This window comes from Muntiacus reevesi, chromosome 3, assembly GCF_963930625.1.
Source record: "Muntiacus reevesi chromosome 3, mMunRee1.1, whole genome shotgun sequence".
Classification (NCBI taxonomy): Eukaryota; Metazoa; Chordata; class Mammalia; order Artiodactyla; family Cervidae; genus Muntiacus; species Muntiacus reevesi.
In genome coordinates, this window is record NC_089251.1 from 24,797,566 (window position 1) to 24,823,680 (window position 26,115).

At 36.5% G+C, this 26,115-nt stretch overlaps 1 protein-coding gene across 5 annotated transcripts in view; it reads left to right on the forward strand.

Moving 5' to 3' along the window:
• GEN1 (GEN1 Holliday junction 5' flap endonuclease) overlaps positions 1–19,693 on the forward strand; it is a 30,578-nt gene extending 10,885 nt beyond the window's left edge. For all 5 annotated transcript variants that reach the window (XM_065928608.1, XM_065928609.1, XM_065928611.1 and 2 more), the window contains 11 exons: positions 764–940; positions 3,247–3,357; positions 5,415–5,488; positions 7,042–7,133; positions 8,603–8,753; positions 9,065–9,101; positions 9,192–9,272; positions 10,196–10,326; positions 12,167–12,228; positions 13,715–13,855; positions 14,424–19,693. In XM_065928608.1, the coding sequence (XP_065784680.1) occupies positions 764–940; positions 3,247–3,357; positions 5,415–5,488; positions 7,042–7,133; positions 8,603–8,753; positions 9,065–9,101; positions 9,192–9,272; positions 10,196–10,326; positions 12,167–12,228; positions 13,715–13,855; positions 14,424–15,742 (2,376 nt within the window). In that variant the 3' untranslated portion in view covers positions 15,743–19,693. The remainder of the gene's footprint in view (positions 1–763; positions 941–3,246; positions 3,358–5,414; positions 5,489–7,041; positions 7,134–8,602; positions 8,754–9,064; positions 9,102–9,191; positions 9,273–10,195; positions 10,327–12,166; positions 12,229–13,714; positions 13,856–14,423) is intronic.
• Positions 19,694–26,115: the final 6,422 nt, after the last annotated feature.

Consider the following 26,115-nt stretch of genomic DNA (forward strand, 5'->3'; position numbering starts at 1 on the left):
TTGAATATTCATTACTTTAAAAATATAATTTTTAAATTGATTTTTAACTGGATACAGATTATTTTTTAATTGACATAAAAATTTTTAGCTTTTCATTACAGAAAATTTTAAATAGATACAAAAGTAACCCATCACCAATCTTTAAAAATTATCAACTTGAGCAAGTTTGTTACACCTGTACTCCCACCCGCTTCCCTACTTCTACATTGCTGCTGCTGCTGCTGCTAAGTCGCTTCAGTCGTGTCTGACTCTGTGTGACCCCATAGACGGCAGCCCACCAGGCTCCGCCGTCCCTGGGATTCTCCAGGCAAGAGCACTGGAGTGGCTTACCATTTCCTTCTCCAATGCGTGAGAGTGAAACGTGAAAGTGAAGTCGGTCAGTTGTGTCCAACTCTTCGGGACCCCATGGACTGCAGCCTACCAGGCTCCTCCATCCATGGGATTTTCCAGGCAAGAGAAGCAAATCCCAGACATAGTATTGTTTCTCTTAATGGGTCAATACCTTTCTCTAAATGATACAGCTCTTAAAAAATAAAAACATGACTCAATACAGTATTTATTAATGTACATAAAAGTTCAGCAATCATTCCTTAATGCTCTAAAGTATTCAGTGTTCAAATTTCCAATTATTTCTTTAATATCATAATTTAAAACACACCTAAATAGGTACTATAAATATTTATAATATAGCTGTAAGTTAAACACTGTAAAAAACAGTAATGCAAGTGTTCTTAGATTTGTCGCACCTGCTTTTTCTTCTCAGTGTCTTGATATGCTGGAATGCTTAGGAATTCCTTGGGTCCAAGCTGCTGGTGAAGCCGAAGCCATGTGTGCCTACCTCAACGCCAGTGGTTATGTGGATGGCTGCCTCACCAATGATGGAGACGCTTTCCTTTATGGGGCCCAGACTGTTTATAGGAATTTCACTATGAACACCATGGTATTTTTCTTTCTCTTTTTCAGCATTTGTTTTAAAAACTATTTTTTTTTTTAAAAGAGGATTACTAGAGGATTAGATAGACTAAAACTTGTAAAATGCTTACCGTAATGCTTGTGTTTTTTTGTGTGTGTGCACGTGGTTGTGAAGTCTTGTCTGACGCTTTGCAACCCTACGGACTATAGCCCGCTAGGCTCCTCTGTCCATGGGATTCTCCTTGCAAGAACACTGGAGTGGGTTGCCATTTTCTTCTCCAGGGGATCTTCCCAGCCCAGGGATAGAACCAGCATCCCCTGCATTGCAGGGGGATTCTTTACCATAATGCTTGGTACATAGCAATTGCTAAATAAAAAGTTTACTCATATTAAAAATATCACTACTGCATGGTTCATTCTCTTTTATATGTGGATTTGTTTCACATGGTTTAGCTCTAAATCAGTTTCAGTTATGCATTACAAAATGTCATATGATATGTACTACCTTGAACCAGAATTTCCACTGTTAGTAAGCCTCAAAACACCTCCAAGTATGCAAAGAGAGATATACAAGGATGTTATTAGTAGTTGCAGCATTGTCAATACTTGCAAAAACTTGGCAAACAACCCAAATCCCCACTGATAGGGACTGACTAAATACAGCCATGGTTCTCATGGAGGCAGGTACTACATGGGACATATTCATTGTAACTGTTCAAGGTTGAGCAAGGGAGACTATGGACATTTGATGTATTGAAGCCAGAAAAACTAAACCATTTGCCAGAAAATTCTTTTTATCTTTCTGAAGATGTTTCCAGTGTCCCCATCAAGAAAAACTATCTTGGAGTCCATCTAATGTAATAGTAAGCAGTCATTAAGGCCTAGGTGGCTCTAGTAGTAAAGAACTCACCTGCCAATGCAGGAGATATGAGAGATGCGGGTTCAATCCCTGGGTCAGTAAGATACCCTGGAGAAGGGCATGGCAACCCACTCCAGTATTCTTGCCTGGAGAGAATCCCATGGAAGGAGGAGCCTGGAGGGCTACAGTCCATAGGACTGCAAAGAGTCAGACAGGACTGAAGTGAATAAGATATCCAAATGTATTAGTGGGCAAGAAATATTGCAAAATAGTATTTTTATATAATCCTACTTTTACTTTATTTTATTTTATTTTTTTAATTTTTATTTTTCAGTGGGTTTTGTCATACATTGATATGAATCAGCCATAGAGTTACACGAATTCCCTATCCCAGTCCCCCATCCCACCTCCCTCTCCACCCGATTCCTCTGGATCTTCCCAGCCCAACAGGCCCGAGCACTTGACTCATGCCTCCCACCTGGGCTGGTGGTCTGTTTCACCACAGATAATATACATGCTGTTCTTTCGAAACATCCCACCCTCCCCTTCTCCCACAGAGTTCAAAAGTCTGTTCTGTACTTCTGCATCTCTTCTTCTGCCCTGCATATAGGGCCATCGTTACCATCTTTCTAAATTCCGTATATATGTGTTAGTATACTGTAATGTTCTTTATCTTTCTGGCTCACCTCACTCTGTATAATGGGCTCCAGTTTCATCCATCTCATTAGAACTGATTCAAATGAATTATTTTTAACGGCTGAGTAATATTCCATGGTGTATATGTACCACAGCTTCCTTATCCATTCATCTGCTGATGGGCATCTAGGTTGCTTCCATGTCCTGGCTATTATAAACAGTGCTGCGATGAAGATTGGGGTGCACGTGTCTCTTTCAGATCTGGATTCCTCAGTGTGTATGCCCAGAAGTGGTAGTGCTGGGTCATATAGCAGTTCTATTTCCAGTTTTTTAAGAAATCTCCACACTGTTTTCCATAATGGCTGTACTAGTTTGCATTCCCACCAACAGTGTAAGAGGGTTCCCTTTTCTCCACACCCTCTCCAGCATTTATTGCTTCCTACTTTTACTTTAATTAAGCATTTGTATATATGTGTTAAAGAGTTTCTTAGAGGACTATGCATGGCTGTCAATAGTAGTTACTTCAGATGATTCATTTACAGGGGATGTTTACTTTCTATAATATACATTTTATGTTTAATTATGTAAGATGAAAATCTACTTTTGTAGACACCAAAAAACAAGAAGAAAAAAATGACTACTATATTTTTTTAAAGCTATTTTTGAAACGATTTTATTTCCAGATGTTAAAATGTTAGCTTATATAAAGACTCTGGTGATCAAGATAATTTTAAACTTTTAGGAATAAATATTTAGAGGCAGCTTTGACAAATTATGTTTTACAATGTTTATTTTGTTTAGTTTTCTGAAGATGAAACTAAATCTGTACTTTCTTCTAGGACCCGCATGTTGACTGTTATGCAATGTCATCCATCACGAGTAAACTAGGTTTGAATAGAGATGCTCTGGTTGGGCTGGCAGTACTACTTGGCTGTGATTATCTTCCAAAGGTATGCTGAAATTGTATTTATTTACTATTCATAGTGGCTTTTTCTGATACCTTACATGCTAAATAAATATGAATATAATATGGTATTATATAGTTAAGGACCTAATTTAGATATGGGTGTAATAAACTATTCAGTAACTAAAATAATCAACATTCAGGTGGCATTAAAATGCTTGCGGTGTGACACTGAATGTTATAATTGAGAATAGAATCATAACTGGTACTACAGTTTGAATCTCAGTATACCATTACTCTAAGAGATCCATATTCACATTTGACTCTCCTTTTAGAGAAATATAGGAGCTACTCTTTTCTCGTCTCATGCCAGTGTTAGTTTCTATCACTGTTTGTCTGTGTTCTGGTTTTGAATCTCTATAGTAACTTTCTAACTGTACACATGCTCCATGTTATTGTTACTGTTGCTAGGTAACATGATTATTGGGCTAAGTCATTAATCCCTCTATGCCTCTTAGCATTGCATTGAGTTTTGCTCATAAAAGGCTTTTTATTTTATAACTTAAGATAACAATACATACTCAGTGACAGACGGGTATAATAGGTGAGGGATGAATTAAGAATTACAGTGATAACCCCATTCATAAATATTATATTTAAAAATACAAAATGATTTATTTGTAGCTCCTACTGTTTTTATATAGTCCCATTATTATGTCCCTGCTGATCATCTTTGTATCCTTATTAAATCCTTCATTATACTGTAGACTGTATCCGTAAGAGAAGTCTAAAGAGGGATGACATGTATTTTTTTTCACTAGAGTATAGGAGAGGGAAAAACTAATAGGATAGGAAATTATTAATTCTGATTTCTAATCTATGTCACCAATGACCAAATAGAGAAATCAACAATTTTTTTAACAAGAAAAGAAAATAGGAGGAAGAAAAGCTGTTAAATAACACAAAAGATAATTACTGTAGTTCTCATTCTGAAATAGAAGATTCCTATTTCCTATATGTAATTGTATCATAATTAAAGTCTGGAAACAGCGCAGTGTTGAACATAAGAAGAAATTTGCAAACTTGAACTCACAAAAATCAGTTTCAGCTATAGTGGTATTTATTACGTTATAGACTAGCCTTGCCTATTTTGATTTTTTTATATCTTTGCAACCAAAACTGCTATTTATATCATTGTACTTAATGATCTTTAAGGTACTACTATAATAACATAATTTGCTGAAAAAATTTTTGGAAAAAAATTTAATATGTAACTAAATGCTGATAGAAGAAGGGTCATATGCAAGATATCTAGTAACTGGTTTACTAAAGACATAGGCTGTAGAAATGGAACAAGTTTCTGGCACCCTCTGTTGTGCCATGTGTTACCCTAATCCTGAGTGTAGGTGGGTTGGGAAGGGAACTCAGATTAGGGAGGAGACCCCTTTGCCAGCAGGCACTCAAGATATGTGGGCAGTGACTGTTTACTAACCAGTTTGGAAGTATTTTAACACTGGTGTGTCTATCCTGATGCATATTGGCTAAAGAGCAGCATTGCTTACAAAGGCATATTAATAAACTTTTACAGGAACTAGAAGACTCTAAACCAGAAATTGTCATGTGAATATACATTTATTTATATATATCTAGATGTGTGTGGAATTCTCCTTTGCTCTATTGGATGTCTGGATCTTTCAATATTAAATGTTTCATATAGTCAAAGAACATGCCTTTTCCTGATTATAAATATTGCATAGTTAGGTTAAATTAAAATATTATCAAAATAATGAACATAGAAAATGAAATGCTGTTCATCTAAAATGCTGTTCCTCCCTCTCCTAAAATAAACTGTAAGAGCTTTTGTATGTAACTCTGACTTTTTTGGTTACATAAGTAACCACTGTAATTGCTATTTAACCTACAAATCTAAGCCACACCTTATTCTCTTCTGCAGTTTTCATTTACACCTAACAATGCATCTTTCACACATAGAATTACCTCCTTCTCTCAGCTGCACAGTCCTACATTGAATGAATGCATCATCCTTCATTTTATCTGTTCTTAATGATTAACATTTGAATTTCTTTTCCTACTTTCTGAAAGGGAGTCCCTGGAGTTGGAAAAGAGCAAGCATTAAAACTGATAAAGATTTTGAAAGGGCAAAGTTTACTTCAGAGGTAACTAAAAATTATTTTTGCTTATGACATTAGTCTTCTAGTCTTGTTGAATTTAATAGTGTATACAATAAGTATTGGACTTTCCAAAAAAGGGTTTTGTCTTTTTAAGCTGATCTATGTTTTCATTGACAATCACTTATTTATTCTGACGTTTTCCAAAGAAAATTGAAAAGAACATGTCCTAAGCCGTGGTTTGCATCATCAATATTATTAGCTCACTACAAACACAAGTAGTAAGATGTCAAATGGGTTTATTTATAACCATGGACATTTGCCATAAGCTATCTTAGACTATTTTATCAACAAGTAGAGATAAACCAACATAATTAATTTTATATTTCAAATTATTTTTATATAAATACTTCAATACTGTTTTTCTATAAATGAAATGCCTGACATATTGCAAATATTTAATTAGTAACACTTGAACAAAAGTCTTACTTCACTATCCTTTGTTCTATATTCACAAATTCCAGTGAATTTAGACTATATGATTTGAGGATTCAGGCTTCTCTAATAGCTCAGAGGGTAAAGAATCTACCTGTGATGCGGTAGAGCAAGATCCAATCCCTGGGTCTGGAAGATTCTTCTGGAGAAGGAAATGGCAACCCACTGCAGTATTCTTGCCTGGAGAATCCTATGGACAGAGGAGCCTGGCGGGCTACAGTCAATGGGGTTGCAAAGAGTCAGACATGACTGAGCAACTAACACTTTCACTTCATTTGAAGATTCAGGAAAATTAAGATTAGAGTATATTGAAGTTTGCAAACTGTGCTGTTTTGTTTTGAGCTTTCAAAATGAATCTATCAATCATTTGCTTGATGAGGGCAATTTTTATAAAAAATGAATATTGGTGATAATAAAGTATAGAATGAATAGAAGGAAAGGAACCAGGACACTGGGACAGTTAAAATAATCTTGACCTCCAGTAGGTATGAGATAGTGAGTAAATGAAAAGAAGCATCAAGTGGTAGAAATGAAGATTGGGATGACCATGAGAAAGATTTCAGATATTCATGCTCTTTCCTAAGATGCCTCTCTTTCCACTGTAAGGCTAATGATAGATCTAAGACTTTAATAAACTCATTGTTAATATCAGCAATCACCATTTTCCAAAGCAGGAAAGCAAAGGTGTACTTTGGCATGGGGATGAGTTAAGGAATGATTTGGGAATTGTGAAGAGTAAAATAAAAAAGGAAAAGCAAGCAAATATGGCTCTTGGCTAACTATAAATCTTTCTTATTGAGACAGTTTCAGCAAAGGTGAACTTTTGGCAGTATTTTATGTTTGTCTTCACAGTTGAAAATAATGTGATTATATTTTCTTATAATAATCTGTCATTCTAATTTTTATTAATTTAGACTAACCTTCCCCTGAGTTTTAAATCTTTTTATGTTTTTATGTTCCCAGCCTGGGATAGCAACTTTACTGCCAAGGGAAAATAAGTAGGCAAGTGGAAAGGAGCAGAATAGCCTGACCTTTGAGAACATGGCAGTTTGGTGACCTTAGTATTTGTTTGTTGTTGTTTTTTTTTAAACCATTTTCTTTTTAAGGTTTAATCAGTGGAGTGAAAAGTCTTGTTATTCTAATTCACAACCAGCACTCGTTAACAAACTGGCTCATTGCTCTGTGTGCTCCCATCCAGGTGAGCAGACATAAGGAATGATATCTCTATAACACTGCTGTCTAGCTACCTATGTTTAATATATACCTATGTTTCATATCTATTCCTTTGGTACTTTTTACTTACCTATACCTTCCTTAGCAGATTGGGAACCTGCAGAGTCAGGAGTTGTATCACATACGCACAGTAGACACTCAGTAAATACTAACTAAATGAAGTAATGTCATATCAATGATAGATATAGGATAACTGTAGTTTCAAACTGCATTATCAAATTATTTCAGTGTTAAAATTATGTTTTCAATGTAGAAATCCATTTTAAGAAAAAATTGTGCTGATAAATCTTAGGGGAAAATGAAAGTGAAACCCCTTGTTTTTATATCAGTGATTTGTTTATATTTATATGGTATATTTTTATTGTGTGTGAAAATAGTGACTTAACATTAATTTCTAATACATGTTCACTGTTACTGAAAATAGCTTGGATTCTCTTCATTAATCTTGATTAAAAAATGACGTCCATGGAAAGTCCCTGGCAGTCCAGTTGCTAGTACTCCATGCTTTCAGTGCCAAAGGCACAGGTTCAATCCCTGATCAGGGAACTAATAAATAGATAAAGAACCCATCTCTCTCTTTGTAATATAAGAATTGTCTTTTTTTTTTTTTTTTTTTTTTAAAGATGTTTCTGACTTGTACTGGGTCAAAAAATCCTTTTGCTCTCAGGAGCGATTAGGAGATCATGTTAGCTCATCTTTTAAAAGAAATTCTGCTCTATCTGTTTTTCTTAATATATTTTCATTGGCATTTAGGAATTATAGATGATAGCATGGAAGAAATAAATGTTTTTATAGATAAGATGCCATTCTGCAGGGGTTTTTTTGATGCCTCATGAATTATGGTTTTAGGTCATATCACTTATGTAAGCTCTCATGTATTCTCAAGACAGTGTTGAAGGTAGTCATGCTTTCCTTTTAATGGTCACTAGGGCCCAACATCCAGGCCACAACCAGAATTTGTTTATGTTCCAAGCTTAGTTTAAAAATAGCTGTATAGGTAACTGAGAGCTAGCCACTAGCAGAGGTAATAACTGCTGTATTCCTTTCATATTCTTATTTTATAATTTTAAGTATTATTATAATTTTTTACCAACAATATCCTTCTTGTGTGTAACTATCACTTACTCCACAGTCTTCCATCGATTACTCTAAATGTACAGTCATGTTACAAATTAATACTTTCAGATAGAAGAGTAATTTACAATAAGTTAAAATAGTGTCAGTGATGACAACAGCTAAGGAATTAATTTATCCTAAGAATTACTGTTGTGTTTATTACTCTATTCAACGTAAATGTATTGAAACCCTTCTATATGCTAGGTGTTATGCTAGGCAGTATTTGTTTTTAAAAATTTGGGTAAGGCAAAGAAAAAATGTATATAGAAGATAATTCTAAAAGGCAGTGAAAATTATACTTTTTGTGTTTCCGTAAAGGTTCATCTAAGGATCATGAACATAATGGATGCAAATTATGTCAAACTGATCGATACTGTGAACCACATGATTATGAATACTGTTGTCCTTGTGAATGGCACCGTACAGAGCATGAGAGGCAACTGAATGCCGTAGAATACAATATTAAGAAGTAAGGTTTTATTTTTGTACTCAGTGTTTTCTGCCATGGGACCTGTTTATATACCTTTGGTTGAATTATTTCCACATAACTTCCCCTCGTGTAGATTAATAAGGTTTCACAAAATCCCTTTCTTGATTCTGTTCAAAAATTTGGCCATCTTAGAAGATAGTAATTTAATAATATTTCAGTGAGAAGGTTGATAACTGGTATACTATGCAAGAACACTTTTCAGTAAAGGAGATGAGATTAGAGGTGATGATTTTAGAATCTACCTAAAATTGCCTGATTATATTAATAACCTGTATATAACTTATTTTCAGAAAAGCTTGCAGTTGTGAGGGATTCCCATTCCATGAGGTAATGAGTAACAATTCAACTATGTATTTATCTCAGAAGCTTTTTATAAAAGTTTGAAGTCTCCATTCTTACTTTCTTGTCTCTTGCTAGGTTACTCAAGAATTCCTTCTGAACAAGGATAAATTGGTGAAGGCAGTCAAGTACCAGAGACCTGATTTATTATTGTTTCAGGTATCTGAAAATAAATTCTTACTTTACAGTGTAAAGTTGGATACTAGAAAGACAAGAAAGGGTAATCACTTTGATTGCTCTGAAAGGAGGTTTGAAGTAGATAGCTATTGAGTACATGTGTGTTTTACAAACCTTTATATCTACTTTTCATTCCTATATCACATAGTAGCTATATATTGCAGACTGTAAGACAGATCACAGTTATGCTGTTCTTTACAAGACTCCTTAAGGACCATGTGCAGATGTGTTGTTTTCAGGGCTGTGTTGAGGGAGAGATGCTAATAACTGGAGAATGTGAAGATCAAGTATATTGTTATGGAAGACAGTACAGTTTACAAGTGCATTGATCTAAATTTAAATTTGGACAGTCTGTCACTTACTGTGTAACCCTGGATATGTGTTTTCCTCAAAAAAAAGAAATAAGATTACCTATCTTGTGAAGTCACTTTGAGGGTTAAGTGAGACTATTTGTGTTAACCCCTAGTATAGTAAGTAGAGAAACAGTCAATCAATAAATTGTAACTGCTTATTGCTTAGCTCTACAACCACAGTAATAATAATGGCAACCAACATTTATTGAACGTTTAAAATTTGATATTATATTTAACACATTGCATGTAATCTTCCCTAACTTCATAATCAGTGTGCTGAATTGTATTTTACAGTGAGAAAATCTGAGGCTAAAAGAGGTTAAGTAATTTACCCAACATCTAGGAAATATGCTGGCATTCAGACCCAGAACCCTCACACTGAAATCATGCAATATTGCCTCCTTAGGAGTCTCGCTGCCCATTATGGGAATCTTCTTGTTGACACAATTTTAATATTAGTTATCTCTTACGGAAAAGATAAGATCACCTGAGAGTGCTATTTGTTCACCAAGAGATAATGAAGTCTTATTACATTTTTTATTACATTTACAGAGATTTACTCTTGAAAAAATGGAGTGGCCCAATCACTATGCATGTGAGAAATTGTTGACACTGTTGACCCACTATGACATGACAGAAAGGAAGCTCGGTCGAAGGAACTCTAATCAGCTGCAGCCAATTCGGTAATATAAAGAATTGTATGGACAAATCCCTGTGTTTTCTTTGGAACATCTTATGATCTAAAATATTCTTCTTAATATCTTTAATAGCAGGATATATCAATATATCTCTTTGTTTTAGAAGAATGGAGGAAAGGTCTGATGGAATATTAAAAGTTTGTTCAGGGGTTAGTGTCAGGATAGCAGTTCATGCTTTGACACTTCTCAGCCTCAAACATATAGTAATGATAGACTATTAAAAGAAAGAAATATCAAAAGTGTGCTGTGCCAAGTTGCTTCAGTTGCGTCTGACTCTGTGCGATACTGAGGACTTTAGCCCGCCAGGCTCTTCTGTCTGTGGGGTTCTCCAGGCGAGAATACTGAAGTAGGCTACTGTGCCCTCCTCCAAGGGATCTTCCTGACCCAGGGATTGAACATGCGTCTTTTATGTCTAACTTGCATTGGCAGGCGGCTCCTTTACCACTAGCGCCACCTGGGAGGCCCCTGTAGAAGTTGTAGCTAGGCTTAACTAGATAATTATCTCAGTGGACCAGAAAGGGAACAGTAAGTGGTAAAGTAAGTGGAGGGGCTGAAACTGAAAATTGGTGACTCTCAGTGAAGGGTGTATGATTATTCATTTTACTATTCTTGAAACTTTTCTTAAAGTTTGAAAATTTTCAAAATAAAAAGTTTTGGGAAAGTATTAAAGAAAAAAGATAAGTTCCAAAGGAGTCACAATCCATTAGCATACATCTTTGATGACAATAGTAGTCGTCAGAATGATGGAGTAATGTTTCAAAGCTTTGACTAAAAATAATTGGCAACCTAGACATCATTAAAATTATTCACTGGTTGGAAAAAATAAAATTATTCACTGGTTGGCAAGACACTTGCAGACATATGAAGATTAAAAGTTTGCCACTCACAGACCCTCATTAAAAGCACTGTTAAAAGTTGACTTCAGCAAGAAGGAAAATGAACTTGGGGGAAGATGAGGATAATAACAAACAGTGGTCAGCCGTAGAAATTGATAAAATATATTTAGCTAATTTAATAAACTGAATGGAAAAAATGTGTATATACATATCTTTATAATGCTTGATAGTTAATATATGTTTATGATAATAAACTGGCATCCCAAAGTATGCGTGTAAATAGTTAAGGATAACCATTAAAACATGAGAAATACAACTTCTGTCTTTAAAACCAGTACATAAAACAGTAATGTAAAACTCCAACCAAAAGATATAGGAAGGTGGAAAGGTAAAATAGCAAAGGTGATCTTTGAGACGAGGTAACCAGAACCACAAATAAGATGTATGAATGAATCCAACTATGTCAATAATCTTAATGAATGTAAGTAGATTAAACTTAAGTGGATTAAGCAGAATAAAACTATATTGTTTGAAAATAAAAGAGCTTAAAAGATTTACCAAGGCAAAATTTACCAAAGTGATGTAGCAAAGTTAATAAAAGCAAAATAAACTTTAAAACAAGAATTGTTATTATGTAAAAGAGGAACACTGAATAATAATGAGAGGAAAATCTGATAAGATCTAACAATTATAAACACTATCTTTTATTTTTTTTCATTTATTTTTATTAGTTGGCAGCTAATTACTTTACAATATTGTAGTGGTTTTTGCCATACATTGACATGAATCAGGCATGGATTTACATGTAAACACTATCTTTTAAATAAGCAAATCAGAAATAACTACACAGTAGTTCCTTACAGGATCTTTAGAGTATTATTAAAACTAAAAATTAGTGGGCATTGAGTTATTCAGTCAACAAATTGAAGATTTCCAAATAACTCATGCAATTAGACCCCATTAGATATGGTTTATTTTTTTTTTTTCAGAATCATTAAAAACCGAATCAGAAATGGAGTTCATTGTTTTGAAATAGAATGGGAAAAGCCTGGTATGTACATACTTTAAGGAAAATTTATAACATTTAGTCACGTATGTTTAGCAGATATCATGTGTAAAACATGTGTATGTGAAAAGAAATAGATCACATACACCAGTGTACCTGTGCTATATGTAACTCAGAGTAAATTTTAAATGTCTTAAATTGATATTCCTTTTGTAGTTAATATTTACAAAAGCAATATGGAAATGGTTTTGATATATATTTCTCAAGAAAATACTACTACAAATAGTCTGGTCGTTGGATTTCACCGTATAGTCAGTTCTCAAGAAATGAAGGTTGCTGATAGCACCTGTGGTGCTTCCGTTCCTTTCTTCCTTTCCTTTCCTGCCTTTTCTTTCTTTACTATATTTAGTTTTCATGGGAATTTATAGTGTCAAATTACTCTTATTTTCTGTAGACAGAAATACAGTGAACTCTTGAATTAAATCCAAAACTGAAGGCAGGGGAAGTACTGAGCACTTAAAATGGAAAATAATCCCAAATTCATTTCTGTTTGGCTTTAAAATTAGATTGTATAATTACATGTGACTGAGTGAGAGAGTAGATTTGTCAATAAAAGTTCTAATTGATAAACAATAAAGAATTACATAAAGCTGTTCAAGGGAATAATAGGAAAGTAGCTAATGAATTTTGAAAACCATGTAAAAACAATTTTACCTACTAGAGTGTATTTTCAGGAAAGACAATGGCATTAACCCAGTTTGGCCATGCATCTCTTCTGTCTAGAACTCAGAGTTAGGTGCCCACTTATCCTTGTTGGAGTTATCCCTTAAGGAGAAAATGAACCCCAGGTTGCTTGAAGAAATACTCTTAAGTTCACTTGTTTCCATTGTTTCTACTTCAGACACATTAACTTACATTTCATGATAGTTTGGCTTCTTATGTAGTTTTGCCCTCATATAGGATAAACATAAGAATCCAGTGTACTATTTATGTATCTCATTGTAAATGTACACATTAGCATTCTCATTTTTGTTTATTGAGTTCTTGTGAGTCCAATAAACCTGGGTATTTCCTCAAGAGACTGATAATCTTTGAAACGCGATCTGGAAAATGGTAATATTTTTGATGACCTATCAATTCTGTCCTTTTCAGAAGCTACTACTAAAGAAAGCCAATGTTAAAGTTTTAGGAAATTGTTTGTTTCCATTCTTTATCTGGAATTTTACACTTATTATACTGAATCAAAACTGACTAACCTTATATAAATAAAGTTTTCTCTAAGCTGTTCCATCTCTGAAACAAGAGAAATTTAAAGTTCTAATTTAAGTGGAACTTCTTTCCAGCTCTTGCCAGGTGGAAAAAGCTCACTTCGTATCAACAGATTATTAGAATAGAGATGTTGTAAAGTAAGATTTGCATGAGTTACCCATTTGTGAATGACCTAGTTGACCTGGTAAACTGAGTTACCTGGGAAAATGGAGTATTTCAGATCTGTTAGTAAGGTTGTTTTATTGTATTTTTAATCCTTTAGAACATTATGCTATAGAAAATAAACATGGAGAATTGGCTCTACAAACAATAGAAGAAGAGTCATTGTTTGAAGCAGCTTATCCTGAGATTGTTGCTATTTACCAAAAACAAAAGTCAGAAAATAAAGGGAAGAAACAAAAAAGTATGTATTACGTTTGATAACTATTTATGCTGCAAACATACATAAATTGTCCTATTTGAACCTACCTTGTCCAAATTTTGCTGGAAGTTCTGTAAAATCAAGAGTAAGGATTATACTCTTGCTCCTTTGTCTTGACATACTTTGTCTTGACATACTTAAAATCTAAAAGCCAGGAAAAAATCATTCTGCTCTGAGTCTACTAACTTAACTGAGTATTAATAATAGTAATTACACTAACCATTTATTGAGCAACTAGCATGTATAACATATTTAGGATTATAAATACATTTTCTTTATTTCCCAGAACTCAGTGAAGAAATTTTAACACTATTTTATAACATGATAGTAATAACAGTATTTCTGAAAGAAGATATTTTATAATATTTTATTAATAATTATTTTGTTATAATTAGGTATAAAACAGTTTTCAGGAATGCACTGAGACAAAAGAGGCAAAAATTGATTCATATAGATTTCTGATCTGAACTCTTTTTATTTACCCACGTTAAAGAAAATAAAATAGATTTTAAATAGATTTTAATTGTATTATATATTTGTTTCTTTTCAGGCATGAAAATTAAGTCTAAAGGAAACATTTTGCCAGAATCAGATGAGATGATGAATGTTCAATCACACATGACTTTAAAACCCACATGGGAAATCTTTCCTAAGCAGAAATCCAAGTTAAGCTTGGAAATTTCCCCTGATTCTACATCACCCGAGGAATTTATTTCCACATCATTGAATGTCTTGCTTTTACCTGAAGATGCTGCCTGTTTGACTGCACAAGAACAGTTAATATCTTCTCCAAGACCTTCGGCTATGCAGCAGATTAAAGACATCAGTAAGTCTCTAACTGCAGAATCTAGTCAGCCTAGTACCTCATCCCATAATATATCCGCAGTTGCTGATCTGCACTTGAGCACCATCGACTGGGAAGGTACTTCTTTTAGTACTTCTTTTAGTAATTCTCCGGCCATCCCCAGGAACACATTCACTCATGGTTTAAAATCAGAACTTGAAACAGCTATTCCTGACAGTTTTAAAAATAATCCAGAGCAGTTGTGTTCTGAATCAGAATGGCATACCACCAGTGTTAATAAACTCTCCTGTTGGGGTCTTCAGAAGACTAATCCTGAGGAGGACCTACTTTCTGGCATTAGTGATTTACGTCTTCAGGATTTACCCTTAAAGGAACGAATACTTATAAAATCATATCCTCAGAATACTGTAGAACCAGATGTTGACCTAAAAACTTTGTCCCTACTTACTGTCAAAGAACAGTGTATTGCTAATAATACTTCTCATTGTCCATCACATCTTTCCAAGGATCTTCTAGGAATTCATTGGCAAAATGAATCTAGAAACTGTAAAATTCCAAAAGGAGGCCAGCTGTTTCAAGAAAATGATAAATCAAATACATCTGTACCCTTGTCTGTCAATAACCCAGGAACGAAGACCTCCAGTGTTAGAACTGAGCCACCAAATGCTGCCTTAGATCATAGTAGAAAAGCTGGTGTTCAGATCTCTCAGAAAACTGTAATGAAGAAGAGCGTTTGCCTTGACAGACCTTCCTCTGATGAAGAAAGTGTCCCAGAGTTTGGGAAGGCTAAATCCACAACTCAAAAAACGAAGCAGAGTTCCCAGAAGCATAGCCCAACCCAGTTCAAGAAAAATGATGCCAAGTTGAGTAACCCTGAGGCATATATTAAAGAGACTCAGCAATGTGTCCAGGCTTATAAAGCAGCTGGAAAGGAAGAAGCCTGTTTCCCAGATGAGCCTCTGAGTTTTCTACGATACCATAAGGATAAAGATGACTCTGGTACCTGTTTGGATAGTCCTCTTCCTTTAAGTCAGAGATTAAAACTAAGGTTCCAAAACACTTGAAATTTAAAATATTCAACTATGACTTAGTATTCTGGTACTGTTGGCATTAGCAGAAGCAGAAGGAAGGTATCTGATTAATGTGTAGTAGAAAAATTTAATGTGGTTCTATATATTATGAGACCCTTGCCATTTTAATCAAAACTGTAATTAAAATGTACCCTTAAACTTCTGTTTTAAAGCACTATCCTCTGTAGTGAAAATTCCAGATAATGTATATTTTTATAACATACTTTTTCCATTTAAAAAAATATCTTTATTAATTGTGCTTTAGTTATATCCTTAAAGTGTTAGCATAGCACTAGACAGAGTAAGTGCTGCACCCATTTGTTCGTTTTTACTCATTTCTTCCACAAGCCTCTGAAGCATTTTTGGATATTACAACTTGTTTCCCAGAGGATAACTCTTTATCATTGCCTGCATTCTCATGTCTTCTATTGTGCCTTTCTGGGAGTTATATTTACTCTCAATGTGAAGATACTTTCAACTGCTCTTCCAGTTTCGGTAATCTCATTCTCTTTTGTGAAATAAAATTCACAAAATTTTATATATAGTGAAACTCATGGTTGTAGTAGTTGAATAAATTTGGAAAGCTACTTCTTACATATCCCCAGAGGTTCACAGGTATGTCAAGTGGACAAAGATTTGAAAAATAGAATGTATAACCAGAAGAGGATTAGAAACTTGTTCAGGATCATGCAACTAATTAATAGTGGTATGGGAACCAGATTTCTTTTTTATAGCACTTTTTTCTTTCCCTTTTTGTAAAAAAATGAATCTGTGGCTTCCTGGGTGGCTCAGGGGTAAAGAATGCGCCTGTAATGCAGGAAACACAGATTCGATTCCTGGGTCAGGAAGATCCTCCTAGAGAAGGAAATGGGATCGAACCCAGGTCCCCCGTGTTGCAGGCGGATTCTTTACCAGCTGAGCCACAAGGGAAGCCCAAGGAAATGGTAACCCACTCCAATATTCTCGCCTAGAACATTCCCATGGACAGAGGAGCCTGGAGGGCTACTCTGTGAGCATGGGGTGGCAAGAGTCAGGCATGGCTTAGCAACTAAACAACAATATATAATACTCACATCAATACCTCCAAATATTAAGTTATTCATTACTTTACCTACCACTCAAAAATTCTAAAGGGAACCAGATTAGACAGGAAAAAGTAAAACTATTGCTACTTGCAATGGTAAGACCTCATGTTTATGAAATTCTGAGGAATTCACTGAAAACTATTAGAACTGATCAATGAGTTCAACAGGTTGCAGGATACAAGGTCAAGATACAAACATGCTGTATATCTATACAACTGCAATAAATAATACTAAATGAAATTACAACAACAAAAAAATACTTTGGACTAAATTTAACGAAACAATATATACTCTGAAAACTATAAACTATCACTGAAAGAAATTCAAGATAATCTAAATAAATGAAAAGACATCCATGTTCATGCATCAGGAGACCTGATATTGAGATGAGAATACTTCCCAAACAAATTTGCAGATTCAGTGCAATCCCCACCAGTTCCAGCTGATTTCTTTGTAGAAACTGATAAGCTAATTCTGAAACATACATGGAAATTTAAAAGACACAGACTAGGCAAAATAATCTTTACAGAAATGACAAGGTAGTACTTGCCCTTCTGATTCTTATTTCAAAACTTACTACAAAACTACAGTAATGAATGTGTTGAGTGCCATAAAGGTAGACATACAGATCAGTGGGATAGAATGGAGGGTCCAAAAATATGTCCTTGGGCTTCTCAGGTGGCTCAATGGTAACAAATCTGCCAGCAAGGAGACGTAGGAGAAAATGGGTTTCATCCCTGGGTCGGGAAGATCTCTGTAGGAAAAAATGACAACCCACTCCAGTATTCTTGCCTGGAGAATCCCATGGACAGAGGAACCTGGCAAGCTACAGTCCACTGGGTCACAAAGAGTCGGACATGACTTAGTGACTAAACAGCAGCAGCAATAACAGAAACTCATTTGACTGCTTTCAGCTTCCTCTTTTAAAAATTTCCCATATGCCTTTAAATAGTTGAGAATAATTATAAATAGCACGATTTTACACATGGAAACAATGTTTAGTTTGAAGACCTGACATTAGAAAAATTGACAGTATGGTGACTACCAAGAGTGTTATTTCCTTGGTAAACTTACCACATTTTAGAGTTTAGCCAGTTTTGAACTAGTATCACATATTTTTAGTAATCTCAGTTTTAAATGCACGTGTAATATAACTTTTAAATTTTTCAAGGACTTATGCTTTTGGCATAAATTGAGCATTAATTACTGCATAGATACGTGTACAGCTCTAAGTTCTGAAGTTAGAGTTGCACAAAACCCCAGTACTGTGCATTGAAGGGGTTGAGGATGAAGTTCTACTTTGGAGTAATTAATTTGGTTTTGAACTGCTTACCTGACCCCGAGTCCAGTAGATTTATGTTCTCAGACATATACCTAAAGACTCCTTTTTCACCGACTTTTTTTTATTGTGGTATAATTTACGTACAGTAAAATCCACTCATTTTAAGTGTAAGTTTGATGAATTTTGGTAATTGTGTACATTTGTGTAACTTACACTGCAATCAAGATGTGGAAGATTTCCATCACCCTAAAGTTTCTTTATGCTTCTTTGCAGTTAATCCTCTCTCCCAAGCCTTGATCCCAGGCAACAACTGATATGCTTTTCTCACTATGGTTTGCTTTTTCTAGAATTTCTATAAACAGGACCATACAATATATAGTCTTTGACTTTCTACTTAGTACTTTTTTAAGACTTATAATATCTTGTGGTGTAGAGTAGTATGACATAATTGTATGACATAATTTAATTGTAGAGTAGTATGACATAATATTCAGTTCAGTCGTTTAGTTGTGTCCAGCTCTTTGTGACCCCATGGACTGCAGCACATCAGGTTTCCCTTTCCATCAACAACTCACAGAATTTGCCCAAACTCATGTCTATCAAGTCAGTGATGCCATCCAACCATTTTGTCCTCTGTTGTCCCCATCTCCTCCTGACTTCAGTCTTTCCCAGCATCAGGGTGTTTTCAGATGAGTCGGCTCTTCACATCAGATGGCCAAAGTATTGGAGTTCCAGCTTCAGCATCAGTCCTTCCAATGAATAGTCAGGGTTGATGTCCTTTAGGATTGACTGGTTGGATCTCCTTGCTGTTCAAGTGACTGAAGAGTCTTCTCCAGCACCACAGTTCAGAAGCATCAATTCTTCAGCACTCAGTCTTTTTAATGCACTGTTTAGGTTTATCATAGCTTTTCTTCCAAGGAGCAAGTGTCTTAATTTTGTGGTTGCAGTCATCATCTAAGCCCAATGATGGGACCGGATGCCATATCATTTTTTGAATGACATAATATTAATACACAATAATTTTTTATTATTTCATCAGTTGATGGAAAATAGAGTTGTTTTCACATTTTGGCTATTATGGATAGTGTGGCCATGAATATTCAGAAAGAGGTCTTTAGGTGGACATACATTTTCACTTCAGATAAATAAGAATGAGATTGCTGGTTCATATGATCAACATATGTTTAATTTTTTAAGACACTACCACAGTCTTCCAAAAAACCATTATGTTCCCAACAGCTATACATTGGGGTTTTAATTATGTTACATTGTCACAAAAACTTAATGTCAGTCATTTTCATTCTAGTCATTCTAACTGGTGCATGGTGGATCTCATTGTGACTTTGTCTTTTCCTGATAATTGAAGAAGTATCATGTGCATACTGGGGATTTGTGTGTCTTCTCTTGTGAAATTTCAATTCTTGTTGACAATTTTTAAATCAAGTAGTTTGTCATAAGTGTTATTTTTTTCTAGATGAAAGCTCTTTGTCAGATACGTGTTTTGCAAATATTATATCCCTGAGTCTTTCATTTTAACTGTATTTAAAACAAAATAATTAAAATTTTCATGTCTATTAATTTTGTTTCCACTGGCCTATTTAAGATATATTTGTCTAACCTGATGTCCCAGCTGTTTTTTCTGTTTTCTCCTACAAGTTAAATAGTGTTTACCTCTTACACTTGGGTCTGATTTGTTTCAAGTTAATTTTTGTGTATCATGTGAGATAAGAATTGAGGGACATTTTTTTCGCATACAGATATCCACTTGCACGATCATAATTTGTTGAAAAGAAATCTTTTCCCTCTGAATTACCTTGACTCCTTTGTTGAAAAATCAATGGCCCATGAAAACTGTGAGTCTTGCTGAACTATTCTTCCCATTGATCTGTTTGCCTATCATCACTCCAACACTGCCATCTTGATTACTGTAGATTTATAGTAAATCTTGAAATCAAACAATTTATCCTTGTTCATTATATTTTCTTATCAAGGTTACCGATTGACCGCCATATTACTAAAGCTAATAAACAACTTATAGTCTTAAATTTACCTTTCTGCAGAATCAAGGACAGCTGAACTTTCCTTGAAACCTATTTTGTTTTCCATGTCAACATTGCTTCTTGGTTTATCTTCTTCCTCCTTGGCTATCATTTTAAACTCCTCATAGGCGTAAATATTCATACTTATTCAATATTAATACTTGTGTTCCTTCAGTTTTCTTTCTTATTCACTCTAGATATTTTCTACCCTCATGACTTCAGCTGCTTATGTGTTTATGACTCAGACATGGGTCATTAGCCAAAGCTTCTCTCCTAACCTATAGATCTGCTTACTTAACTAATTTCTGATATCACTGGAGATGAGCAGGGGTTGAGGCTCTGAGGTGCCTGACATATCTAACCCTGGATATAGTTCCAAGTCTTGCTGTAACTGATTCCTGGTTCCAAGTGAAGTCATTTGGGTAGTGAATAATCATTCAGTCCAGAGACAACATTAACTCAGGGTCATTAAATAAGTATTAAGTACATCAAATGCCAAGGACTGCCAGGAGAGACAAAGTGGAGTAAAACCCACTGTTTACTTTCAAGGAATTGACAATCTAGAGCAAGGTAGGGCAATGTGGCATATTACACCCAAGAATAAATTGTACTGGCAAGCACAAAATTGTTCAATGAATGAGATAGACAATATTATAGGAGTCTCAGAGGAAGGAAGATTCCTTCAGCAAACAGAAAGATTGGACTGGGCTTTGAAGAGTAGTTTCCCTGGTGGCTCAGAAGGTAGAGTCTGCCTGCAGTACAGGAGACCTGGATTCAATCCATGAGTTGGGAAGATCACCTGGAGGAGGAAATGGCAACCCACTCTAGTATTCTTGCCTGGAAAATCCTGTGGATGGAGGAGCCTTGTGGGCTATAGCCCATGGGGTCGCAAAGAGTCAGATAACGACTGAGCAACTAACCCTAGTGTCTTGTATAAAGGGTAGGCAGCAATTTGATTGACAGAACAGGAGCAGTATTACCAGCAGAGGACATTTCAGTGGATGAGTGAATAACTTCAGGAAACCTCGACACGGAATTCCCAGGTGGCATGGGGCGGGGTCCGGGGGGGGGGGGGTGGTGGTGGAATCCATCCACCAAGCGAGAGATACTGGCTTGATCCCTGGAGAAGGAAATGACAACCCATTCCAGTATTCTTCCCATGAACAGAGGTGCCTGGCAGGCTACAGTCACTGGAGTCTTTTTTGAAACTCCAGGCTCCATAGAATAAATCACTATGCAGGCAGGCAAAGGAATCACCAGGAGTTGTAGAGAAGTAGTGAAGAATTTGGAGCAGAAAGCAAACTAGGATATCTTAGGGCAAAGGGGAAAAAGAGATATAGCAAAGAAACTGACCTGGATGCTAAAGGATTCTGAACGTAAAAACCACATATGAAAGTTTACGTGTGAGTGCATCAATTCACACATAACAAGGAAAAGGAATTTTAAACCACTGGGCTAGGGAGAAAATGAGCATTTCTTGAGTACCTACTATGCATATGCAAATGAAGGTTCTTGACAAGAGTTTTTATCCTCTCAACATCTCAGTAAGGACTGTATTGCAATATTGTGTGAACCCAGAATGTTGCAGAGTTTGATTCTTTGATTCACTAATTCTTATTTACCAATCAAGACTCAGTGTAAACATAGTTTCTCTAAGAAGGAACCATATAGCTTCTTATGGATCTCTGCTAGTCCATACAGACATCTATGATATTAGCTATAAGTAGTTTTGTGTCGATTGACTTGCATTTTTGTCTCAGGCACCAAGCTGTGAGCATCTTGTATTTCTGAATCTGTAGCACCTAGCAGAGGGGCTGGCACAGAAAGCATTCCGTGAATGGGTGCTGATTGCTGGTAATGAATTTAGGATCTCAGTTTTTCCACTCTCTGGAGAAAGATCAAATCCCTTTGGATGGTTCCTTGATCACTAGTCCGCTTTAGTTATTTTAAGGTGCAATGGTGAGATGTCTTGCTTTCTGAAGGTGAAGGGGCTCAATCACCTGCTGACTGTTCCCGTTGTGCTGGTAGCACTTAGGGTAAAACAGCTTAAATAATATTACTGAAATCAACCGCCTTTCATCTGCAGATCAACGTGGCAACGTTTATCACCTTCTCAGCCAGGAGAAGCTTTTATCGGGCTCAGCTAACAGCTCGTATTAGTCTCTTGCAAGGACTTGCCACATTGCCACAACTGAGATGCTGCAGAGTCAGCCCCAGAAGTAATCCAAAAATGTGGAAACTTTTCTGATGATTGTCAGAATAAATAGCTTATCCAACCCCATTCTAGATAAATTCAATAAATTGTCTGTTTGGCAGTGGTGAGGAGGGTCATCAGCAAAGTAGGCTGACAATTCTGTGGGCAGAATGACTTTGAATATTTTGCTAATATTGGAAGAATTCTTTTAGTAAGCATCAAAGCAGAATTTCTTTACTAGGGATGAAGTGTCTGGACTTCCTCAGCATTATTCTCTGCCAAGACGTGAAAAGGGGGACATTGACCTCCCAAATGGCAAAAGATGCCGGTACATTTAGAATTCTCTGATCAAAGACCTAATGAATGAGTTCCCTGATGTTTGCATCATCATAACGTAAAACTCTTCATTTCCCACTCAGCGCATACCTGCCTTTCAGCTCTGAGTAGAGCCTGAAAAGGGCTGTCCTTTGAGAATGAGTGATTTATTCCATGTGAACGTAGACTACAAATCCTTTGCCTTTTTGTCTTGTTTTGTCTTAAACCAAAACTGGTTGCAGTAACTGCTCCAAAGGAATTCTTATGATTAAAATCATTTATATTTTTGTTAAACTGAGAATGCTGCCTCTGTGGATGCCAGATGTCAGAAGCCTTATTTTCTAGGGTTGTGTCCAAACACAGACCTCTCTTGTCTGGGCCCCATGAAGGCGCCACGACTTCACAGCTGGGATACTTCTGTGGGAGGTGTCAAAGGGCTTGGCACAACCAGGTGGACATCTGGTGACACAGACCGAAGGACACTTTCTTTAACCTGCGTCATGGTTGGAGTAGTCGTCCTGGCTCTGAAGGAGACTGACTGCCTTGGGCAAACCTTTCCGGCCTTCAGCTCGCTTCTCCTTCTTGTAAGTGGGAATGATGCGGCCTCGCTCGGCCCTTGCTGACACACCCAGGACAAACAGCTTTTGAGAGACACATATTAATGTATAGATTTAGCATTACTAATTGTGAAATGCTAAATCTATATTGATGCATCACAAAGGATGTCATTAAAATGTGTTCCCCCATAACCTGTATACATTTTAAAAGTTTATTTTCACATGGCATCCTTTTTCTTAATTGGGGTTTAGCTGCTTTACAATTTTGTGTTAGTTTCTGCTGTACAACAAAGTCAATCAGCCACATGTATACATCTCTCTCTTCCCTCTTGGCCCTCCCTCCCACCCCACACTCCATCCCACCCTTCTTGGTCACCACAGAGCACCGAGCTGAGCTCCCTGCACTACACCGCAGCTTCCCTCAGCATTCCCTCAGTTTGTTTTATACATGGCAGTACACATACGTCAATCCCAATCTCCCATTTCATCCCACCTGTCCGCCTGTTCTCATGTCCACCTGTTTGTTCTCCAAGTCTGTGTCTCTATTCCTGCCCTGGAAATAGGTTCATCTGTACCATAATATTTTTTTTTGAAAAGGCAGTTGACTCTAGTTTTCATACTAAGAAAGAGACACAAAGCTTATTGGGCATTAAAGAGTATGGTAGGTTCACACTGTGATGCAAAGTGTTAGTGAATCTTGGGAGAAGAGAAATGACATATACTGTTCATTTACTGTTATGTCTGCCCACTTTACTGATTCTTCAAATTCCTCCTATATACTCCATGGAAACTTAAAGGCAGGCACTTTTACCTTCATTTATATATGAGGCTAAGAGGAGCTAAGGAATTTATCCAAGGTCAACAGCTATTAAACAGCAACACCAGGATTTGAATTCAGAGCTAGTATAACTCCAGACCTTCTTTGGCAAGATATAAGACTTCTGCATGCTCCAGATTTACTTGGGTTTGTGGCACTTTTAAAGAAACTACCCATCAGGGAGATACAATGACCTCAACTATTCTTATTTACAGGAAACTGGCCACTAAGTCAGAGTAGTTTAGAGTCCCAGAAAAGCAGTATTGTGAATATTCAAGAAATGATCACCAAAGCTACTTTAACTTTCAGAATTAAAAAATTATTCAGTTAACACTTGGGGAGGTTGGGGATTTTGGTGTGTGAGTAAGGAAAAGGGTGTGATGGACAGGCAGGACACAAAATATCCCAGAAGTTTCATCCCCTTTCTTCAAAGCTCTAACCACAAGGGCCAGATGACCTCAGAAGGAGTTTGTCCTCAACTTCTCAGTAGGGCATTGTGTCTTCTTTTTAGCTTTCATATCTGACTTGAGTCATCTTTGCAGAGTGCCCACAATGAGCCAGAGGCCCCATAATAATTGAATTCGACAAGCACATTGTTCATTAATCTTGAAAGCAACCCAAAGAAGCAAGGCAGCACTCCATGCTCACACCATCAGTACAAACATCTCCTTCCAGCTGTACTGCGACCTCCAAAGGGCAGGGACAAGCATCTCTTGCAGGAACTCCTAAGAGCACCTTCTAACTGACCTCTTTTTTTCAAAGCACTTGTGCCCTTCGTTGTGCACACGTCAGCCAGATAATTCAAATGCAAATCACTTTCTAACAGCACCCCCTGCAAAAACTCCCACCCCTCTCAGTCTAAATTGCAAAGTCCTGAACAGAGCCTGTGAGGTTCTCTGTGGCCGAGCCCTGCTTGTCTCCCTAACTGTATCTCCTGCCTCTTCCCCCTTGCTCACCTTGCTCCGGGGGCGCTGACTTTCTTTCACCACCTTAAACACACAGAACTCATTCCACACTCCAGCTCTTAAACTTGCTGTTCCCTCTGCCTGGACTTCTGGCAGATCTCCAGATAGTAAGCTCCTTCACACCATTCATCTAGAACTTCTGTGACCACTCCAGTTGACTTGTCTCCTGACTCTAACTCCCACTATTTTCTTCACAAATAATTGGATTTTGTTTGTCTCGTGTCATTATAGTAACAACACAAGATAAAAAACTTTGTCTGGTTTTTTGTTATATTCCCAGAGCTTGCAGCAGCATCTAATGTGCATTTAATACATCCTGGCTGAATGAATGAGTGGATGAAGGTAACCTTTGAACCCAAATTTTCCTAAAGCCAAAGCTCAAGCTTTGACGATCAACATGCTGCAATTTTTCATTGAAAAGTTGAATTCATCTTGAGATGGATTCAGTCTAGGTGAGGCCTGGTACAGAGCACACAGGTAGTACCTGTTTCTTCTCTTCATGTTTATAACTTAGCTGTAGTACCAGATATTTATAACTTAGCTATAATAGCAGACTCATCTGCTCTTGAAATAACAGATACTATAAATAAATGCTAGGTGAAGGGAGTGGCACCAGAGGGCATCAAAAGGCTAAAAAGAGTGGTCAGTGAGGACCCAGGTGACCCTCAGAGGCTCCCTAGTGCTTAGGGACTCGATAGAAGGCTCGAATGGCAGATGCAGTTTAAGGATGGGGAAGGAAGTTTCTCAGGTTCTTGGATATGATGAAGTCAGGTGAGCTTGTCTACGAAGAGTCTCATAAATGACATGCGTTTTAGGGCTTTCCACATTGGACACATGTATCAGATTCTTTGTCTTTGGGGTAAAAAAAAACAACCCAGTCACCCATTATGTATAAGTACAGTCTCACAAGAAAAACCAGGCCAGCAAGGGAAGAAGAGAGGAGGAAAGGGAGTGGGGTACCCTGTTTCTGACTTAGGGTGGTGGTTGGGGTGGGGGCAGGGGCAAGGGGAACCTGAACCTGGCATATGGTGTCACATATGATTTCTTCTCTTACCCCTGAAGGTCTCCTCTATAAGATTCCCCTGGAATTCCATGCTTCCTCCACAGATAAAT